This window comes from Trachemys scripta, chromosome 5, assembly GCF_013100865.1.
Source record: "Trachemys scripta elegans isolate TJP31775 chromosome 5, CAS_Tse_1.0, whole genome shotgun sequence".
Taxonomy (NCBI): domain Eukaryota; kingdom Metazoa; phylum Chordata; order Testudines; family Emydidae; genus Trachemys; species Trachemys scripta.
This window is the reverse complement of record NC_048302.1, coordinates 9,337,931-9,358,116: the sequence shown is the minus strand read 5'-3', so window position 1 is coordinate 9,358,116 and position 20,186 is coordinate 9,337,931. Positions and strand designations below refer to the sequence as shown.

The 20,186-nt window shown below is 54.6% G+C and overlaps 1 protein-coding gene across 1 annotated transcript; it reads right to left on the bottom strand.

The window, feature by feature from the left end:
• Positions 1–14,649: 14,649 nt before the first annotated feature.
• Positions 14,650–19,758, bottom strand: MBOAT4 (membrane bound O-acyltransferase domain containing 4). Its single transcript, XM_034771323.1, has 3 exons — positions 19,658–19,758; positions 17,131–17,355; positions 14,650–15,960 (listed from the first exon to the last, which is right to left on the bottom strand). Exons 1-3 carry the CDS (start codon positions 19,756–19,758, stop codon positions 14,997–14,999), a joined length of 1,290 nt encoding a protein of 429 aa, XP_034627214.1. The 3' UTR covers positions 14,650–14,996.
• Positions 19,759–20,186: the final 428 nt, after the last annotated feature.

The following is a 20,186-nucleotide window of genomic DNA, read 5'->3' as shown; positions in this document are numbered from 1 at the left end:
ACAGAGTTGTCATACATAGGCTAATCTTTGCATACCCCAGGGAAGGAGGCGCGTGCCCAGAATTTCCCAGTGTTCCCACCACCAGGTCAGGTTCATTGGGGGGAGTGATGAGGGAGTCCCATCAGCTAGGCACTGAGGTGTGCTGCTGTTTATAAAGTCTGGGATCTGACTACACGTTCTGAAGGGTTACCAAAATCCCAGACCAGCTCGGCTCCATCTGATATCAGAACCAAGCCAAGGCAGCAGGCGGCTTTTTAATCCACCTGGTGAGAGTGGGGAACATCTGGCGATGGGCTGTTAATGTGGATTAACGCGCGGGCTGCAAGGGGGCTCTCACTTAATGTGAGTGAGCCTTTTAAAGTTAATGAGACTGGAACTCCACCTCCAGTGGCTTGGGAAAGTGGGGTCCTAGCCAGAATCTTACTTTCCTATGGCTCTGTTTTCACTGGCCTGAGTTTAAAAACTGTTTGAATGGGCTTGGCTAGCTATAGTGACATGTCCCAGAGCTGTAGCACTAGCCATAAGAACGGCCATACTGGGTCAGACCAAAGGTCCAGCCAGCCCAGTATCCCATCTACCGACAGTGGCCAATGCCAGGTGCCCCAGAGGGAGTGAACCTAACAGGTAATGATCAAGTGATCTCTCTCCTGCCATCCATCTCCAGCCTCTGACAAACAGAGGCTAGGGACACCATTCCTTACCCATCCTGGCCACTCACCCTTGTGACTAATGCTTATATGCCTGTCTCCACGACAACCTTCTCCTTCCACCGCCCTCTTTTTGTCTCTGGGGTAGAAGCTCTCTTTGTGTTGTTGGCTTACTGTGCTTAGTACAATGGCACCCTGATTTTGGGGTCCCCAGGAGCTGCTGCAGTTAGCATACTAAATAATACTCATTGGAAATGCTTGTGTGGGTGAATGGAGCTCAGCTCCTAATATTCCCTGGCTGGAAAGCTGGAGAATTTTCATTTGGGGAACTGTGGTGCAGAGCATCAAGTAGGACAATGGGACAGGCGTCTAGGGAGGTCGTGGAAGCTCCTTCACTGGAGGTTTTCAAAAGGGGGCTGGACAGAGCCATCTGTCTTGGCTGGTTTAGACACAACCGATCCTGCATCTTGGCACCGGGTTAGACTAGATGACCCTTGCAGTCCCTTCTAACGCTGGTTCTATGACTCTGTGAACTGGCATCTGTTCCCAGCTCTGCCACGGATAACTCTGGGGCCTTTGGCAAGTCACTGCTCTCTGTGCTCCGGGTTTAGCATGCCTCAAGAATGATACCTGCTTGCGGAGACCTGTGGCTGAGATGCCCTTGGAAAGAGCTGAGTATTTTTTTTGTATTGTGGTCGCAGCGAGAGGCTCCAATCCGGGAGCGGGGTTAGGGTTGGTGCTGTAACCCCCATTGGACGCACACATGATTGAATGTATCCGAGGGAACAAGGGACAATTGAAGTGTACGTTGCAAAGTGGGGAGCCAGCGGACCCCTGCAGGCCATTCACAGCAACGCTGTCTCTGAGCTCCGTTTCCATGTGTAGACGTGGATAGGAACAAAGAGCTTCTCTCGCCTGTCAGCCGCTCCCTCTACATGTTCGTTTTGTCCTTTGGGCAGTGTCTTGCGCACCCTGTCTCCTCATTGGCACACACTTACGCTCCTGACCAGCGCGGGGACCTCGGGGTTGGGTTGTGTGCGGTGCATTCAGACAGGATGGGCTGCAGCTTAACCCTGCCGAACATGCCATGTGCTCGACACACGGTATTTTGTTTTAATGAAGAATCGAGGCGGCTCGAAATCAGTGTGTTTCCATGCCAGGACTTGGGGGACTGAGTTTCATAAAACCGGGGGGCTGTCCCCTACCCTCCTCTGCAGCCTCACTGGGGTAAATGCAGGGCAGGAGTTGGCCCCCTTCGTCGTTCCTCCTCCAGCACCAGATTCTGCCGTCTGTAAAATGGGTGAATAACGGGTGAGCAGCCCCACTGATTTCAGTGGAACGAATTGCAGTGGGCAGCAGAATCCAGCACACACAGAGATGCCGCAGTCCAGTGTCAGACTTTACTTTGGAGAGAGGGCTTGGGTAGAAACCTGTTCAGCTTTTCGCCCTCCTCTGCTGCATGGGGGTGCAGCTCACTGACTTATGCATTTCCCTGCCATGCACTGGGCATCTCAGTCCCTCCTGTTCTCTGCCCGTCACCCATCCTAGTCCAGTCAGCTGTGGGTTGGGATACCTCGCTCTCTGTTGGGTTTAGCGTGCGGGCACTGGTTGGTGGTGTCTTATGCCAAGCGGGAGGGCAGACTAGATTCTTTCTGGCCTGGAACTCTTTGACCATGTTGCATCTGGAAACAGTTCTAAGGAAATTCCCATATATTTCCCGTCTGCCTTCATTTGTATCCAAACCCAGCAGCTTTTAAACAATGAGAGTTTATGAACTCGCCCAAGAACTGTTTGCAGCAGCAAAAATAAACTTGCCGGGACGGCCAAGAGCATTACTCAGCAATGAGTGCACATCCTGTCAATTAAGAGAGTCCTTTGTAAACTAGCTGTGACCGGAAAGAAGGAAATCCTCAAACACCTATCGGGCCAATCTGCTCAAGGAGGAAGGTGTGGAACAATGGAATCCCCGCGCAGCCGGGCTGCAGCATCTGCTCCATTCATCATGGCTGACTTGGACGTCCTCCCTCTCTTCCATGCACCTCGGACGGGGGAGGCCAACAGGCGCTGTTGGGTGCGCGGCTCTTTTGAAAATCAGATCACCCAACTCAGCAGCCTACTTTTAGGCTCCCGTTTTTTGTTTTTTTTTAAATCTTGGCCTTTATTTTTAGGAATAAGCATGTGGCTGGAGCCAAATTTACAATTCAAAAGGGCATTTGATGTTCCATGTTACAAGACCCTAAGGCATAAAAAGGGATGATAATCCCAATGTTCCTGTAGTCATTTCTGGTCCTGTCATAACGAATGCCAAATATTCCTGTAACCCCCAAGGAGCTGAGCTAGGTCCCTGGGACTCTGGGTGCTGGTAGCTCAGGGAGGTGACGCTGTCCCTGGTAAGAAGGTGAAGCCAAAGGCAGACTCAGTCTGCTCAGCAACCAATAGGGAGTGAGATGCCCTTCCCTGGGCACTCGTGTGGGGGGGAGGGGGAAATGATTTTGGAGCAGTCTGGAGCCAGCCAGGGAAAGGGCAGGACTGGCTGCGTGGGGAGCTGGCGAGTCCCAGGGGCCTCCTGAGTGTGTCTGGGCTGCTGGGAGTGTGTCTGGGCACAGGGGTCGGAGATTAAAGTTGGGATTTTAGTAGGGTTCTGGTTTCAGAGTGGTAGCCCTTGAGCCCTGCCTCCCTTGGTGGTGACCAGAAGCAGCCTGACTCCTGAATGAAGAGGTCGCCTGCCAGCAGCGATAATCAGCCCTCTACAATGACTGAGGAGTCCAGAGCCATCTCTAAACCTGAGGATTCATCACGGAGTTGTAAATGCGCCGTCTTTTAGTTAGCCAGTCAGGGAATTGTTTGGGAGACCCCTTCCTCCCTGAACTGTGTCCTCAAGCCAGGGGGTCAGGGTTTGGGGATTGTATTACCTGCTGCCTACTAAACCTGACCCCCTTATCCCACTTGAGTCTTTTGGCCTGTACTGAACCCAGTCAGCCAAGTTGCTAACTGCTGCCCAGAAGATATTGTGGTCACAGGTCACCAAGGGCCCCTACAAGGTACGCGTACCAATGGGATGCTAATTTTACGTTTTCTGTATCAAGTCACATGTATTAGCTGCGTGGGCACCAGTCACCCTGAGAATAGTGTTTTACCCTGTTATGTTATATTGATCTCCTGTTTAACATCATTACTATGTTTGTTTGGGTTATTTCTTAGGAGTCTTGCACTATCTGGAAAGTAAGTGGGGGGTTACCCTGTGGTTAGAATTTTCCTCCCAAGCTGCCCTGGTGACCCTGCTGGGAAGGATCAAGGGGGTGGAGCACTGCCAAATAATTTCGTATAGAAAGAAAATAAAGAAGTTACACCCTGCTAAGTGGGTGGCAGGATCCAGAAGAACCCAGGCCGGTCCATCAAAACCCATAAACAGATTGGCATTAAAGGAGTTAACCTGGTGGAGAGGGGGCGCTACATTCTGGAAGAGATATTAAATCTCCTGCTTCAGGACTTAAGCTGATCTTTGACTATCAGAGACGGAAAGCCACCCACTTATACGTTCCGCTGAAGCATCTGGGCCAGTAGTGTCAGACTAACAATATCTGTAATGTCCTGAACAAACCTTATGGAATTAAGATTAACTTTACTGAATTTAATTAAACCTTATCCAATTAGGGTTAACACCCTTGGCATTCATTGTATTACAAATGCAAATGTTTAAGTACATTCAGAGATCATATGGAACTTCTTCAGAAGGAAAACAAGATTAAGGCAATATCTGGAAGGTTTGAGGAAGTTCAAAGGTCTTTCTGGAACAATAGGTGTGAGGTGGATTTCCTTAGGAAATACCTTGAGGTGAGGGGAATGCAAATTCTCGCCCTCTGAAAACAATTCTTTGATGATACACTCTGGAGGGGAGAGCAAAAGAGACCCTCTATATATTAACTGCATGTGTCTGGAAACTCCAGTTCAAAAACCCCTGAACTGTATAAAAAGGAATCTGAACATGGTATGAGTGGGCTTGTTCTGAGCTACATGTAGGGCTGTCTGACTCTACTCTGGGGCTTGGGAGGAGTGTTTCATTCAGTGCTGGCGTCTGGGGTGCTGGAAAAACCTCACCCCCTGTCAAAAAAGCGAACAGAATGTGAGGAACCATTAGGAAAAGGATAGATAATAAGACAGAAAATATCATAATGCCACTATATAAATCCATGGCATGCCCACTCCTGGAATATTGCGTGGAGTTCTGGCTGCCTCATCTCACAAAAGATATATTAGGATTGGAAAGGGTACAGAGAAGGGCAATAAAATCATTAGGGGGTATGGAACTGCTTCCAGATGAGGAGAGATTAAAAAGACTGGGACGATTCAGCTTGGAAAAAAGATGCCTAAAGGGGGATATGCTAGAGGTCTATAAAATCATGACTGGTGTGGAGAACGTGAATAAGAAAGTGTTATTTATCCCTTCACATAACACAAGAACCAGGGGTCACCCAATGAAATGAATAGGGAGCAGGTTTAAAACAAACATGAAGTATGACGACACATGGTCAACCTGTGGAACTTGTTGCCAGGGGATGTTGTGAAGGCCAAAACTATAACTGGGTTTAAAAAAAAAAGACTTAGATAAGTTCATGGAGGATGGGTCCATCATTGGCTATTAGTCAAGATGGTCAGGGATGCAAACTTGTGCTCTGGGTGTCCCTGAATCTCTGACTGCCAGGAGCAGGGACTGGATGGCAGGGGATGGATCACACAATTGCTCTGTTCTGTTCATTCCCTCTGGAACATCTGGCACTGACCACAGTCAGAGACTGGCTACTGGGCTAGATGGACCATTGGTCTGCCTCAGTGTGGCTGTTCTGCTGAGTTGAAGCTCTGATGAACTTGTAACCAGACGGGTGCCCTAAAGCGGGGGATTAAAGCTGCACTTACCAGAGCCTATGTGAGAAATGGGATGTACTCTGGCAAGCTTATTAGCATGTGAGTAGGTTCTTTTATTGTTTAATATGTTTTCTCTGTAATGCTTTGTACTTTGACTAAAGTAGGGTCGCTTTAAAAGAGCAGTGGGGTAACTTTATATGTGGAGCAATTACATTATGACTCTGAAGAGAAGAGACGCAAAACAACCTGTGTGTGCTGGGAATGACCCAGTGAAGGCAAGAGAAGTGTCCAGCCTGGAAATCGCCCGATCAGAAGGGAGACAGAGTCACACGTCTCCACCGAAGGGAGGCACCGGCCGGGGGGGTGGAAAGCCAAGAGTGGGGGCCCTTACTGAACCACTGCCGGGGAACGCCTGGAGCAGTTGCCCTGAACTGACACGAGTCGTTGCCAGAGGCAGGATGGTGGATTAGGTGGTCGGTGGGTCTGCTCCAGTCTGGAAAGTCCTATGTTCTTATGACACATGACTGCAGCGAAAAAGGGCGGCTTTAAAGAAGCACTCGCCCTTCATCGGCTGGGCCTGAGAGACTGTCCTGTCTCGTGGCCGGACTGGGGAACAGAAACGGGCAGGGTCTCTTCTTCCCACCACATCGTCCACGCTTGGCAGCCCAGGCCTTGCACTTTGTTTATCGGATTGATGGAGAGAATGGCCTGGCCAGAAGTGAGTCCGGGGAAGTGCCAAGGGGAAGGAAGTCACTGAACAATGCCCTCTGTCAGACCGCTGATGTGTGGCATAAATAGCACAGAGAGCAAAGCTTCAAGTGCTTCTACACCCGTTACTAGGGGCAACTTGTTGGTGATGAGGCCTAGCAAGAGGCAGGTTCTATTGTGCTGTCTTGGTTTGGTCATGTGTCATGTACACCTTTGTCTAGGGGGTGCCTGGGGGTTTACAGGTCACTCTAGGCCTTGTCTGCACTCGGAAAGGGGGCGGGGCGGGCAGGGGTCACTCACATGGTAGATAAGCACTTTTGCCTAGGGTAGATGCACCCCTACTCTACCCTCTGTTTGAGCCCTGCCTTGGGATCTAACAAACACCTTCTGAAAGGCTGCTCAGACAAGTTGCTATAGCACGTGCTGGGCTTTGTCTGGACTAGAATAAAGGGTGTGATGTTAGCTCAGACTGTAACCCGACCACTTACCACATGCTAAATTGTTCACAGAAAGACATAGGTTGCCTCAGCTGCCTAGACTTTAATCAGCGGGATCCCAAGGCCTCCTGCCCCCCTCTAACTTGGTAGTGTCCCCCCACCCCGCTTTGCTCTCGCTTTGCACTGGCATAAGTGCCTAGTACCCAAGGGCACACCTTTGGGTGTGTGCTGAAAGGCACGTCTATCAGTCCCCATGGTCTGGCTGTGCGGGCGCTCGTCCCCAGGGCAAACATTGCGCAATATTCCGTGCCTGGGGGTGGGTGAGGGGGTTCTGACGCTCGCTGTGTGTTGAGAGCTGGTAAGGTGGGGTCGGGTGAGGTGTTTGCTCACCCAGCCAGACCACAAGGTAAGGAAACGTGGGTGGGTTATTGTTGGGAAAGGAGCGACGTAGAGAATATTTGGCTGAGATACAAAAGCTAGAAATGTGTCTGGTCTGCTCCTGGCCAAAGTCCAAGCCGTCGCTGAGTGTGGAGCGGAGGGAGCCTGGCCGTGGCACGCCCTCCTGCCATGGCTGGGGGGAAGGCAGTCGGTGCTGTTCACACCAGTGCTTGGCAGAGTTCTGCCCAGGCCTGTGGGCCTCTTGGGACCTGCCCAGGAAGCCGGAACATGCCCCGAGGCTCCCCTCGCGCATCTGCTGACATCATCACGTGAGGCAGGGAGCTTTGCAGCTGTCCCCCTGGGGTGCCAGCCTCTACCAGAGCCTCTCCCCATACCAAGTTCCTGATTCCCCAGGACAGCCAGTGCCACACCGCTCTCTGTGAGCTCTTGGGGGCAGGGACTGTCTCTGGCATAGGACAGCACCTAGCACAATGGGGCCCCCACATGATTAACAAACAGTAACGCTGCCCCGCCCACAGAGCTGCCTGCTCTGCATCACTAACAGCATCAGCATCCTTCATGGACACTGCCCAGCCAAATCGGGGCAGGAATCTTAAAATGCCTCCTGGTGGGGCGCAGGCTGTGTGCTAGTTAGGACTGAGGTGTGGGGAAACTCCTTTCTGCCCTGGCCCGCCCCCCTTAGCCTGCGTGGGCTGCCTCTTCCCAGGCCCCTTGGGGCTCGCTTGGGACTGACAGAAATAGAGGGGCCCAACTCCCTGAAATCGGAGCACAGATGGTGCTGACGGTGATGTTCCCTTTTCTCGGGGGAGCCGCCAACGGGACGTAGCCACCGGGGGAAGTGCAGGTGTTGAGGGAGGTTGCAGGGATCCCCCTTTTAATTCTCTTCTTCCACACAGCCGGTTGTCTGCACAAACGATGACCCAGCTGCTCTGCCTCATTGACTTCGGTGTCGGCTGTGAGCTGGTGGAAGTGCGCCGGGTAGGGGGCCACCGTCTCCTGCCCCTGTTGGAGTCTCCTCAGAGCAGCCTCAACCATTCGAGCCCAGCACAGGCCGTGGCATGTCACCGCCATGGATGGGCGGAAACCATTCCCGTTCAACAGTATAGGGCTCTCCGTCTCCAGCAGGGGGCAGGCCTAGTCTAACGCTTCTCCCGTCAGCACGCTGACGTCCAGGCTCACCTGGGCCCTGGAGGCACGTCAGGAACAGGAGGAGAAACTGATTCATAAAGCCCCAGAACTGCTGGCAGGACCCATGAAAACGTTCCGCTAGAGGAGCCCTATGACCCTGTTCAGGGCAGGGCCCCGCAATGTGTGCCTGGAACGTGGCATTCTCTGCACACAGCTGGCCTACCTGTTCCTGGAGGAGCTAGTTCTCCATGGTCAGCTGCATGGTCAATCCTGCAGGACTTGGTTAACCAATAACCACCTAAAGGTGGGTGGCCCATTTGAGTGAGTCTGGTGCGTCCAGTGACAGCGGCTGGGCTGCTGGATCCATTCCTCTCACGCCAGGCCCGCTCCTGTGGGTTACAATAGTCCATACGAGCTGTCAGGGCCAAGGCGTGGGCAGCCTGGCCTAAAGGTTAGCATTGGGCACTGGGCGAGAGGCCAGTTACCAGGAACCGGGCCAGGGGTGGAGCACCAGGAGATCAGAATCGAGACCCAAACCAGAGGGCAGTGACCAAGAGTCAGGCCATCAGGAGGGCAGGATCAGAAGGCAGGAACAGGTAAACACCGGACTGGCGGTCCGTGGCAGGGTGGACTGCTCCCGCCCAGCCCCACACAGCGATACTGTTTGCCCCTTGCCCCTTGGACTGGTCCTGCTCAGCCCCATACAGGCTGGTGCAGGAAACCACTCTCAGCATTGGGCAGTCATATTTATGTGGCCCCCGAGAGCCAGGGCAGGGTCACCAATACAGCCCTTAGACTGGCAGCCATTTGTGGGAGGAGAGGAGAGGTGTGCATTAGCCCTGACCCCTGGCCATGCCTTGAGGGGTAGCTTTCCTCTCCCTGGCTGGCTGCCCCACACATCACTTGCAAGGGGCCTGACTGCTTGGGCTCTAACTTCCCCTGCCCAGCGCCTGTGGCTTGCCGCAGCGCTGGGACGAGTCTGCAGGCAGGTCCATGCCGCCATCTGCTGGGCTATCCGGGGCCAAAGCCCATCTGTGCCTTTCCTAAAGTGCCCACACAGCGCTGCACCTGGGCTGCCTAGAGGTGGGGGGTTTGCCCCGGGACCCAAACCAAGCGATGGTGATGTCACGTGCTGCTGTAGCGGCTATGGCCTGGTGCCAGAGCTCGCTCATACACACCAGGTGTCTTCAGCAGCAGATCCTTTCACGCTCTGCCTGCTATGGCCGAGGTTAGCTTTAAATAAGGTTGGTTACACACAGCGCCACCTCGCCGCTGAACGGTGTGACACAGATTCACACTGTTACCATTGAGACTGGGCGTGCGGGGTCACGGGGCCGCTCAGCTTCGGCCTGGCCACCGCTCCGTCGTGGAGCGGCAGACAAGCCAAACTGGAGTGGGGCTGCAGTCGGCTTTAGCCACTTGAATGTTGGGAGGGGCGCAGTGAGGGGAGAGCTGGCAGGAGCAGCGGTGGGGGGGGGGGGGGACTTGCAGTTACTGGAGGGGGCTAGCAGTGACCTCTGATGGGAGAAGCCAGGGAAACCTGCCAAAGGGCAGTAGGTTGCTGAGGCCAGGGGCGGCGAGTTGTATGGGCCCGTGGTGCCCAGAATCCAGCAATATTCAGGGCCCGGGGGCCCGGGGGCCCGGCTCCACCAATGTTTGGGGCCAGGTCTCTCCCGCCAGCCCCACCTGCCCCCCCCCCCCCCTCCCCCAGGGGCCCCCCACCCCCCCCTTGCTCCCCCCCCCTGCACCTCCCTGGCCCCTAGGGTGACCAGATGCAGGAGTGGCTCTAGCTTTTTTGCCGCCCCAAGCACGGCAGGCAGGCTGCCTTCGGCGGCTTGCCTGTGGGAGGTCCCCGGTCCCGCGGCTTTGGCGTCCCCAGTACTGAATTGCCGCTGAATCGGCAGGACTGGCGGACCTCCCACAGGCAAGCCGCCGAAGGCTGCCTGACTGCCGCCCTCGCAGGGACCGGCAGGGCACCTCCCGCCCTTGCCGCGCCAGGGACGCGCTTGCTTCGCTGGTGCCTGGAGCCGCCACTGACCAGATTTCTCAATTTTATAGGGACAGTCCTGATTTTTGGGTCTTTTTCTTACATAGGCTCCTGTTACCCCCCCACCCTCTGTCCCGATTTTTCACACATGCTGTCTGGTCACCCTCCCGGGTCCCTCCGCCGCCCCCTCCCTGCAGCTCCACGCTGGCATCAACTGCCGCTGCACGGTCCTAGTGCCCCCCATCTCCTAATGCCAGGGCAGGCTGTCCTGTCCCTGCCCTTCCGCCTCGGACCCTTCCCTTTTCCAGCAGGACCCTCCACCAGCACAGGTTCCCCCCCTCCGCCTGCAGTCACTGCTCCTGCCCCATGCTGGGCAAGGGGCAGCCCCACCCCCAGTGAGGCTACAGTGAGGGGCAGCAGCAGGGGAGGAGGCACACATGTGATGGCAGCCCCTACCCGTGGCACCCACTGCAGGGGAGACAAGGGGGCTTCCTGGACCTGAGAGGGGCCCTGGGAGCACATGCAGTGACAGTGGTGGGGGTGAGTGTGCTGCCGAGGGAAGAGGAGGACCCCTGCCCCAGAGCTTGCTGCTGCCGGCAGGGAAAGGGCTGGGGGGGGGGGGGGGGGCCCCCCCCCTGGGCCCCCCCCCCCGGCCCCCTGCCTCCCCCCCCACTCCCCCCCCCCCCCCCCCCCCCCCCAGGCCCCGCACCCCCAGCCAGAGCTTCCCCCCCCCCCACCGCACCCTCAACCCTCTGCCCCAGCCCTGAGCCCCTCCTACACCCCAAACCTCCCATTCCCAGCCCCAGACAGAGCCTTCACCCCCCACACCCTAACCCTCTGCCCCAGCCCTGAGCCCCCTCCTGCATCATGAACCCCTCATCCCCAGCCCCACCCCACAGCCCTCACCCCTGCACCCCCTCCCATCCCCAAACTCCATCCCAGCGCCTGTATCCCTCACCCCCTCCTGCACTCCCACCCCTTGCCCCAGCCCAGAGCCTGCATCCAACACCCAAGCTCCATCCCAGAGCCTGCACCCCAGATCCCCTCCCAGAGCCCAACCTCTCACCCCTTCTGCACCCAAACTCCCTTCCAGAGCCTATACCCCAATCCCCTGCCCCAGCCCAGGGTCTGCACCCCAGACCTCCTCCCTCCACCCAAACTCCCTCCCAGAGCCTTAGGCAGGTTGGGGGGGTGGAGTTTGGGAGTGCAGGTTCTGGGCACCACCAAAATTTCTACAAACCTGCCACCCCTGGCTAGGCAGCTTGTGAGGGGCCCGTGGTGGCTCCCTGTGGAGAAGGAGGGATCCAGGGCGGGCTCCTTGGGCGACTGCTGGGGAGAAGGCCCAAACACCACCGACATGGGCCTGTGAAGCTGGGCAGTTGTGGGGTTAGAGTACATTGCTCCCCATTGGCTTAGGGTCCCTAGACCAGCAACCATAGCAGAGGGGTACCACCTAGAGACAAGGGGCTACAATCCTGTGAGGAGGGAGGCAATTAGGCTGACAGTAGAACCAGCAGGGGTCTATTAGGCCAACAGCAGGACCAGCACAAGGCGATGGGGCCGACGGCAGGACCCGTGCCTGGGAAACAGGCCAATGACAGGACCAGCAGCAGGGATGAATGGGCTGATGGCAGGACCAGCATGGGGAGACTGGGTTGACATCAGGACCAACGCTGGGCAAACAGGCCAATGTCAGGACCAGCGTGGGTCAACTGGGCCAACAGCAGGACTAGCACCAGGCAAACAGGTCAATGGCAGGACCAGCACTATATGTCTAAGTGACCAAGTGACTGATGATTTGGGTACCTCAAGTTTGGGGGTCTGGTTTTCAGAGGGTGGGGGCTCAGCACTTCCTGAAACTCAGGCCCTTTAAAGTAACTCAAGTTGGGACCCCAAAATTGCTGCTTACTCTTGTTAATTTAGGCCTTAACTCTAGCATGACAAGCGGGGACTTGGAGCCACCTGTGCCAGACAGCTAAGGAGTCCTCTAGCTCCTGTCAAAACACACACGCAGGTGTAGGGCTGGGGCTGGAATGCACATGAGCACATGTGTAATGGGGACTGAGGTGGGGTGAGCGAGTGTCAGGAATGGGGAGTTACTGAGGTACAGGAGGGTGGGGGGACAGATCTAGCTCGGCCCTGCCTGGCTGGGCTCCACAGGCATCATGGCAAGGGGCGTCTGAAGGTGGGATCTGATGGTTCATGGGTTTCTTATCAATAGCCTTCACTTGCCCCAGAATGGCTTTATTGTCATCAAGCAGTATGTGTAACACCAGGTACATGGCAGTAGAAAGCGTTGCTTTATCTAAATGTAAGCAGGGGCTGAATGAGCTCTCCCCTGACCTCTAGTGATGAGCTGAGGGACAAGGCTTCAGGAACAGCCCATGTTTGCATAGACACACTTACACTACCTAGGCGCGCAGCATGATGGGGCTGCTTTGCCAAAATGATCACTTTTGGCTGATGTTGGGTTACAAGTCACTCGAGTGCGGGGGTAATGAAATGTTGTTGTCCTGATTGTATGAGTAAAGGGGGACAGAACTGTACTTTGCCTGCCCTGATTGAAGGGATCACCCTGACTTGAATCTCGCTCACTCAGCAGGATGCCAAGTGCCAGTAAAGGAAAGAGAAGGTAGGAACAATAGATGTTCCTGTCGGGTGATGCGGGCCTTGACTTAAGGAAGCCAGGACACCATTTGATTCTCTCCTCTCCACTGTTTAAAGACAACTGAGTAGGTTTAACTGAGATTCCCTGTTTTGTTCGGTGATCTGTGAACGAGACTGTGCAGCCTGCCGTAGCAGTGTGGTTCCCTGCTGCCCTCTGAAATCTCTGAGAGGGGGGTTAAGTGGTGGAACCTCAGAAGGTAACGTTGCAGCAGAGACGCTGTGGTGGCAGAGGGATGACGGCAGCGGAGCAACCCATAGCGCCGTGGCCAACGGCGGCAGAGTTTAACAGTTCCGTGAACAGTGGCAGCTGTGAGCCAGTTGTAGTGGTGAGTGTAGCAGCTGAGACTTGGCTCAACTCCTACCCGGCCAGGGGTGGGTGGTGAATTCATGTGAACATACCTCTGAACTCTGGGTCTTCGCTGACCAAGGACAGCACCTGTGAGTGGGGTGCCGTGGGGGGGAGGGGGAGAGGAATGACAGGTTAAAGGAGCATTTGTACCTCTGACTTTCACACTGCAAGGGGGAGACACTGTGGCAAAGGACACGGCCCAATGTACTCTGGGGTGGGTGTTGGTTCATGGTCACATACTTTCGAATCATGGTTGTGGTGTTTTCCCAAATGAACGCTGGGTTCCTTTCCCCTTTTTATTGAACGTTTTCTTTGCAATACACAGACTCGGTGCTTGTGAGAGGGAAAATATCGCCTCTTAGTGTCACCCTGGGGTGGTGCTTAATTTAGGGTGACCAGACAGCAAATGTGAAAAATCAGGACAGGGAGTGGGAGGGTAATAGGAGCCTATCTAAGAAAAAGACCCAAAAATTGGGACTGTCCCTATAAAATCAGGACATCTGTCACCCTAGCTTAATTTTCCCAGTTTATTGGGTTGGGACTTGAGCAGGTTCTGTTTTGTATTGTTAAGAGGAACCCCTAAAAGAGGTGCAGTTGGACACACAGCCATCCTGCACCCTCAGTTACATTGTGCAGCCCCAGGGAACTCATGGCTAGCGCCCAGGACAGAATATGGACTTCTCCACACTGGAATCTCTTGCTGAAAAGGGCGGGCTCTGCTGGTCACATGGCGAGTTAGGCAGGAGCTAGAAATAAAGGACATGTCTGTGCTGCAAGAAAAGCCCAACAGCATCAATAAGTCTCAGAGCCAGGGGATACAGACTCAGCATCAGGCTACAGTGGCAAATATAACTGTGTTCCCACGCAGGCTGGAGCTCGGGGTCTGAGACCCACCCCTTTTGCCTGGTTTCAGAGCCCGGGCACCAGCCCAAGCAGAAACAGCTACACTGCTATTTTTAGCACCACAGCGCAAGCCCCGTGAACCTGAGTCTGGAGACCTGGCTTCTGAGGCTCGCTGCCATGGGTGATTTTTTGCAGTATAGATGTGCCCAAAGTTATCAGTGGGTCTTTTTCAGGGGGCCTATCTGCTAATAACACCACCTTGCTCAGACACCCCGGGCCTGGGGGTACTTCATTCTTCACAAACTATTTAGCAGACCTGCTCCACTCACATAAATGAAACTGAATCCTGCCATATGAGGACTGGTTCAAATGAAAGGACAATATGGACATTCCTCCCCCAATCCCCATCTGTCCCCTCTAGCAAGGGCCAGTGGCTGGAAGGTGAAGACAACAAAGTTCAAAATGGAAATAAGATGCAAATATCTAACAGTCAGGGTATCTGATCAACGTCACAGATTACCTAGGGACATGCTTTGATTTAGTTGGGGATTGGTCCTGCTTTGAGCAGGGGGTTGGACTAGATGACCTCCTGAGGTCCCTTCCAACCCTGATATTCTATGATTCTATGATAAATTCTTCATCACTTGGACCCTTTAAGCAAGACAGGATGTCTTCTTCTAAAAGATACACTCTGATCCAACCTTGGGTTATTTGCCGGATGTGGGAATCACTGGGTGAGGTTCTCTGGTGTGTGCTATGGAGCAGGTCAGACTGGATGATCTAATGGTCCCTCCTGGCCTTAGAATGTGAGAGTCTATCTTATGTGATGAGATGATGGGTTTAGGGGGGACTAGGGGCATACCTAGACCTAGAGAAAACCTCTCCCTACCAAGGGGGCAATCTCCATCTCTCCTACGCTCTATGGCTCCTGGTGAATAGTGTGTGTGTGGGAGGGAGAATAGTGTGGGTCAGACACATTTTTCTTTGGCTCTCGCGACCAGCCACAGCAGTGAAACACCGTACAGGAGAGGGAAGAAGCTGTTGTAGGAGGCGCCCAGCAGCCAGAGCGCAGAGAAGCTCCTCATCTCCACCGCAACCGTGATGTACGCAATGATCAGCTGGGTCTGGACCCAGGTCAGGGCCTGATACAGCACCTTGGTGTGCCAGGACTTTGCAAGTGAACGGAGAAAAGGGTGAATCCGGTAATCGGCCTCCACCATCGCTGCCCAGCACAAGAAGCCAAACACTTGCCCTGGGTGGAGCCCGTGCCACCAGGCCGAGAAGGCAAAGGTGGCCAAGAGGGGCTGGGCCGGGCTGCGCTGGAAGACAAGTCTCCTCAGCCACCGGGAAGTGCTCTTGTTCCAGGTCCTGGTGAAGAGGGCTATTCTGTTGGTGGTCTCCAAGGTCCATATGTCTGCATCAGAGAGGTCGCCGCAGGCAGCCTCTGCACCGGGGGCGTGGCCAAGCTCCAGCCCAAAGCCCGCTGCGCTGAGGAGAGCCTCGTCGAGCACCCACTGGGAGTAATAAGCCAGTTTGAAGAGCAGGGCGGAACGCCACATGACAAACACGCAGCCAAAGCCGGTGCAGTCCGTCATGCGGGCCAGCGGGGCCACGCAGCTCCTCACAGCCGTTCTCAGCAGGTGCAGGGCCAGGGCACGAAGGCATTTCTGGCCTGCAGCCTTCCAGGGAGGTGTGGGGCGTGAAGCGCATGAGCCCTGGATCTGGTCCTGAAATCTCCGAAAGGAGCATAGCGGGCCTCCCAGCAGGGCAGGGAAAAAGAGCAGGTAGCTGCATAGAGGCAGCGCCCGCAGCAGTGGCTCCCTCCCATCCCCCCACTCAGCTGCCATAGTCACCTTCCCTTCGTGGATATCCAGAGCCAGCGACGTGACCTTCTGCGTCTGCAGCATGAGCGACGAGAGGGCGATTGTCAACCTGCAAGGAGGGGAGAGAGCAAGCGGAGTGGCGGTGAGCGGGGTCCCGTAGTGCACGCCAGGGCTGGTGTCGCCCTGAATGGACTCGTAGAGGTGCTGCGTGCGAGGTCACGCTGTGCGGAGGGCGCCCGAGAGCGACATGGCCTCCTCCACGCGGCGTGACCTTGCGAAAGTGCCGGAACATGGTTCCGTTCCAGCTCCGCTACTGCCAGGGGGCAGCTGCAGCCTCAGCCCCTTCTGCGCTGGCGTGGATTGAGGCGCATTCTGGCTGCATGGGGCTGGACCCGGCCTGTATAAACAACAGGTCATAGCGGGCGGAGCTCTGCCTCGGCCTCCCTCTCTGTGCTGCAAACACGACTTAATACGCAGCCATTAACCACTGCCCTGCCCCCCCATTTTCCTGCCTTACGCAGATGTACGGATGGCTGAGCCAACCCTGTTGCATGTCTGCAAAAACCAATGGACACCGCGAGCCACATGTGGCACCAACCTCAATACCCACGCCACACACCCGGACCTTGAAGCCTCAGCATGCTTAGTGACTGCCTGGTTATTTGCACTGGGCCTGCTCTGCTTCCGTCTGTTCCCCTGAACGTGCCTGGCACCGTCCCTGCATCTTGCCAGGAGGAGCTGGCCGGACCCAGTGCGCAGTCAGAGTGTGGGATGCCCAAGTGGGACAGCTGAGTCAGGACAGGGCTGGGAGCAGACTGACATCCTGATGGACGAGAAGCGATTCCAGTGCTGCTCTGGGGGACGCTGAGTGCCCGGCCTGGCGAGCAAATGCTGGAAAGGTCATGAACATTTCACATCTGGTATATGGAAAAGTTGGGGCCACCTGATTTTAGCCCTTAATGACTCTGGAAGGTGCTGAGCATGAGACAGAAAAGGCAAGAACCAGGCTGTTAAACGGTGGGGGAAATCTTCTCCCTAGAATGCTGAAGACAAGCTTTGTGAAATACCGGGACAGCTTGCTATAGCATTTCAGGTGAGAAGAGAGGGCATGGTGTTAAGGGACACCGACTGTCCTCAGGGGAGTATGACTGCCTCTAGGGACCATGCAGATTCTGTTCTCGGTTATGCCCAGAAAAATCTGGACAAGTCTTGATGCAAAATCTGGCCCAGGCTGTGTCATATGAGGAAACAGGTGGGCTTGTGCATTGCTTCCTGATACCTGATGCACGGGGCTCCTTGCAGATAATGTTCTCTGTAGTGCAGGCCCAGGTGGCAGAGAGTCTGCCAGGACATCTGGAGCACGAATGCCCATGTGTGGACCTGCAGTGGGCCGACTGAGTGGAAAATGGCCACGGAGCAGAAGGTGGGGATGAAGAGCAGCAGGGCATACCATCCCATGGCAGCACACGCGAGAAGGCAGCCTCCCACCAGGAGCAAGGCGTACCTAGAAGAAATCAGAAATGTTTGCAAACGCTTTCTGAGGCCGTGGAGGTTCAGTGGGTTTGGCGTTGCCCAGCACTAAGACAGCCTGCGGGTGAGGTGGGGCTCTCGATTCTCTCCTGGGCTGGCTTTGCTGTCCCTTGTAGCTTCTTGCCTTTGTACGGATTGCCCCTCCCACTGCCCTCCCTCCTCCCTCGTCAGTGCCGCTTCCGTGGTCTAACAAAGGGTCCCTGAGGACCAGACATCTCATGGCACTGCCTTCCTCTTGCTTCATTTCCAGACTCATCCCTCCACCAACCCCAAAGCAGACCTGGCCAAGTGCTGCGTTTTCTCCAGGCCCTCTCCCCTGCCTCCACCCAAGCCCTGCTGGGTTCCCTCCTTGGAGGCTCTTCAATGCCAGCAATAGCTGGTGATTCTCAGGGTTAAGTACATTTTGTCTCTAAATCGTCACAAACTCACCAGCGTAGCCCTGCTCTTTAGCCAGCCCTGCCACAACATCGTCCCTGGGCCAATGGAGGCTTAGTTCCCCACGCCAGTGCGGCTGTGTTTGACATCACCCGTCTTGGCCACACACTCTTCTCTGAACCCGACAATGTCTCCTGGGCAGCAGGCGAGACATTCCCCACACTGCTGTGCTCCGCTCTTCCTGGCAGAGCTTGGCACTCACCCAGGGGCAGAGGGAAACCATCAAGGCACTTGAAGCTGTGCCTCCCTGGGTAGTTTCCTAACCCTAACAGAGCACCATGCTGCTGATCGTCACAAGCACGAAGGCGCTGAGCATTGCCAGCTCTCTGATCTCCAGCAACTCACCTACCACCAGCATCGTCTTACGCTTTTCTCTGCGTTAGCTGCCCATCTTTTCCTGTCCCTCCACCCTTTAGAGGCCATCTTTTCCTGTCCCTCCACCCTGTGCAGCCTAGATACGCATCTAACCTGATCGCTGCTGTGACTGACAGGGTGGAGGATGCCACATTCTAACCTCCCAATGAGACAGGTGCCACTTGTGAGTTTGCCCTGCTAGCCAGCCAGGCAGATTCCAGAGGACTGTAGTCCATGGTAGACACACAGAAAGGGCTCCGGTGAAGTCCTCGCTCTGATTTGAACCTTGTATGTGTTCTCCAGGCTGGCAAATCCTCAGGGGAGGCTTTGGCCCAAACTGTCCAACCTGGGCATCCAACTCAAAGTGACTTGATTTCTAAAAGTGCTGTTGACCTGCAGTGCCCTCACATGCTGGTGGGAGAGGGGGTGCTTGGCATCTCTGAAAATGTAGGCTTGTGCATTGAATCCAGCGGCTGGCTTTCTGTTTGGTTCATTGTACAGTAATTCCTCACTTAAAGTCATCCCGGTTAACGTTGTTACGTTGCTGATCAATTAGGGAACAGGCTCGTTTAAAGTTGTGCAATGCTCCCTTCTCACGTCGTTTGGCAGCTGCCTGCCTTGTCCACTGCTTGCAGGAAGAGCAGCCCATTGCAGCTCGCTGGTGGGGGCTTGGAACCAGGGTAGACCGGCAGCCCCCCATCAGCTCCCCCTACCAGCTCCCCGCTCCCCTGTGCTGCAGCCACCCAGCAGGCTACCAATTGCCGGCAGTTCAGCTGTCCCTCCCCCCATTGCCATGTGCTGCCCTTTGCCTTGGAGCTTCTCCCCGAGACTCCAGCTTGCTGTGCAGGGGGGGAAGGGGGTGGCTAATGTTAAGGTGTCCCCCTCCCCCCTGCTCCTGCACCCCGCTTACCCCTTCTCCATATAGAGCAGGGAGGGGACACGGAAGGAGAGAGACAGAGAGAGCTTGGGGCAGCAGCTGCTGTCTCAACTTCCTGATCCACTTAAAAAGACAATGCACTTAAGAGTGGGTCAGCTTACTTAAAGGGGCAGTGTGCATCTCTGGTGTGTGTGTGTCTCTGTCTGCTATGCTGTCTCCCCTCTGTGTTTGTGCTGCCTTGTGTGAGAGGCTACATTAACAACGTGTTAACCGTTGAGGGCTCAGCCGAATGCTAGTTCATCATTTAGCAGCAAGGCATTCCCTGGGAAATATCCCTCCCTCTTCCACCCTCTGACTTCACCACCTCAACCAAGCTTCACAATCGTCATAGCTGTGAACAGTATTAAATTGTTTGTTTAAAATGTATACTGTGTGTATATCTATATAATATATAGTTTTTTGTCTGATGAAAAACATTTCCCTGGAACCTAACCCCCAATATTTACATTAATTCTTATGGGGAAATTAGATTCGCTTACCATCGTTTCGCTTAAAGTCACATTTTTCAGGAACAACGTTAAGCGAGGAATTACTGTATCACTTGACTGACCTGCAAGTCCCGTTAACTCCAGAAGACCTGAGTGAACTTGGTGCATTGATTTCCTCTCCCCACTCTTTCCTCAGATTATAACCCGTGACTGCTGCCTTCATGCCCAACTGCAGAGGTGAGGTTTTATAAATCACCTAACAGGAACACTAGTCCCTCTGCACATCAGGGAGACTTGTGCTTCTGAGTCACTTAGGTGCCTTTGAAAATCCCACTTGAGGGTCACAAGTTCTTCACTGATTCCTTGGAACATGACCTGTGATTTGGATTCATATAATCTCTGCATCTTCAAGGCGGATCTGCTGTAGCTTGCAGGTCTTTAGGCATTTAATGATACTTTGTGATTCTCCAGGGCTGTTCATCGACGTATCTCAAAATACTTGACAAACGTTAATTACATGGGTGAAACCGAGGCACACAGAGGCTGTGATAAGGTCAATCATGAGTAGATACAGAGAGTTTTGATTCCCAGACCCTTGCTGTGCCCATTCCCCTTCCCTAGGAAAGAGGTTAGCAAAATTGCCTCACCTGT

Excerpts from the sequence above, each read along its gene's own strand:
- MBOAT4 (XM_034771323.1), bottom strand. The coding sequence starts at position 19,758 with ATGAAGGCAGCAGTCACGGGTTATAATCTGAGGAAAGAGTGGGGAGAG. Across the intron at positions 17,356-19,657 it reads GGAGTTAACGGGACTTGCAG|GTACGCCTTGCTCCTGGTGG; the intron begins GTCAGTCAAGTG and ends GATTTCTTCTAG. Across the intron at positions 15,961-17,130 it reads CAAGGAGCCCCGTGCATCAG|GTTGACAATCGCCCTCTCGT; the intron begins GTATCAGGAAGC and ends CCCTCCTTGCAG.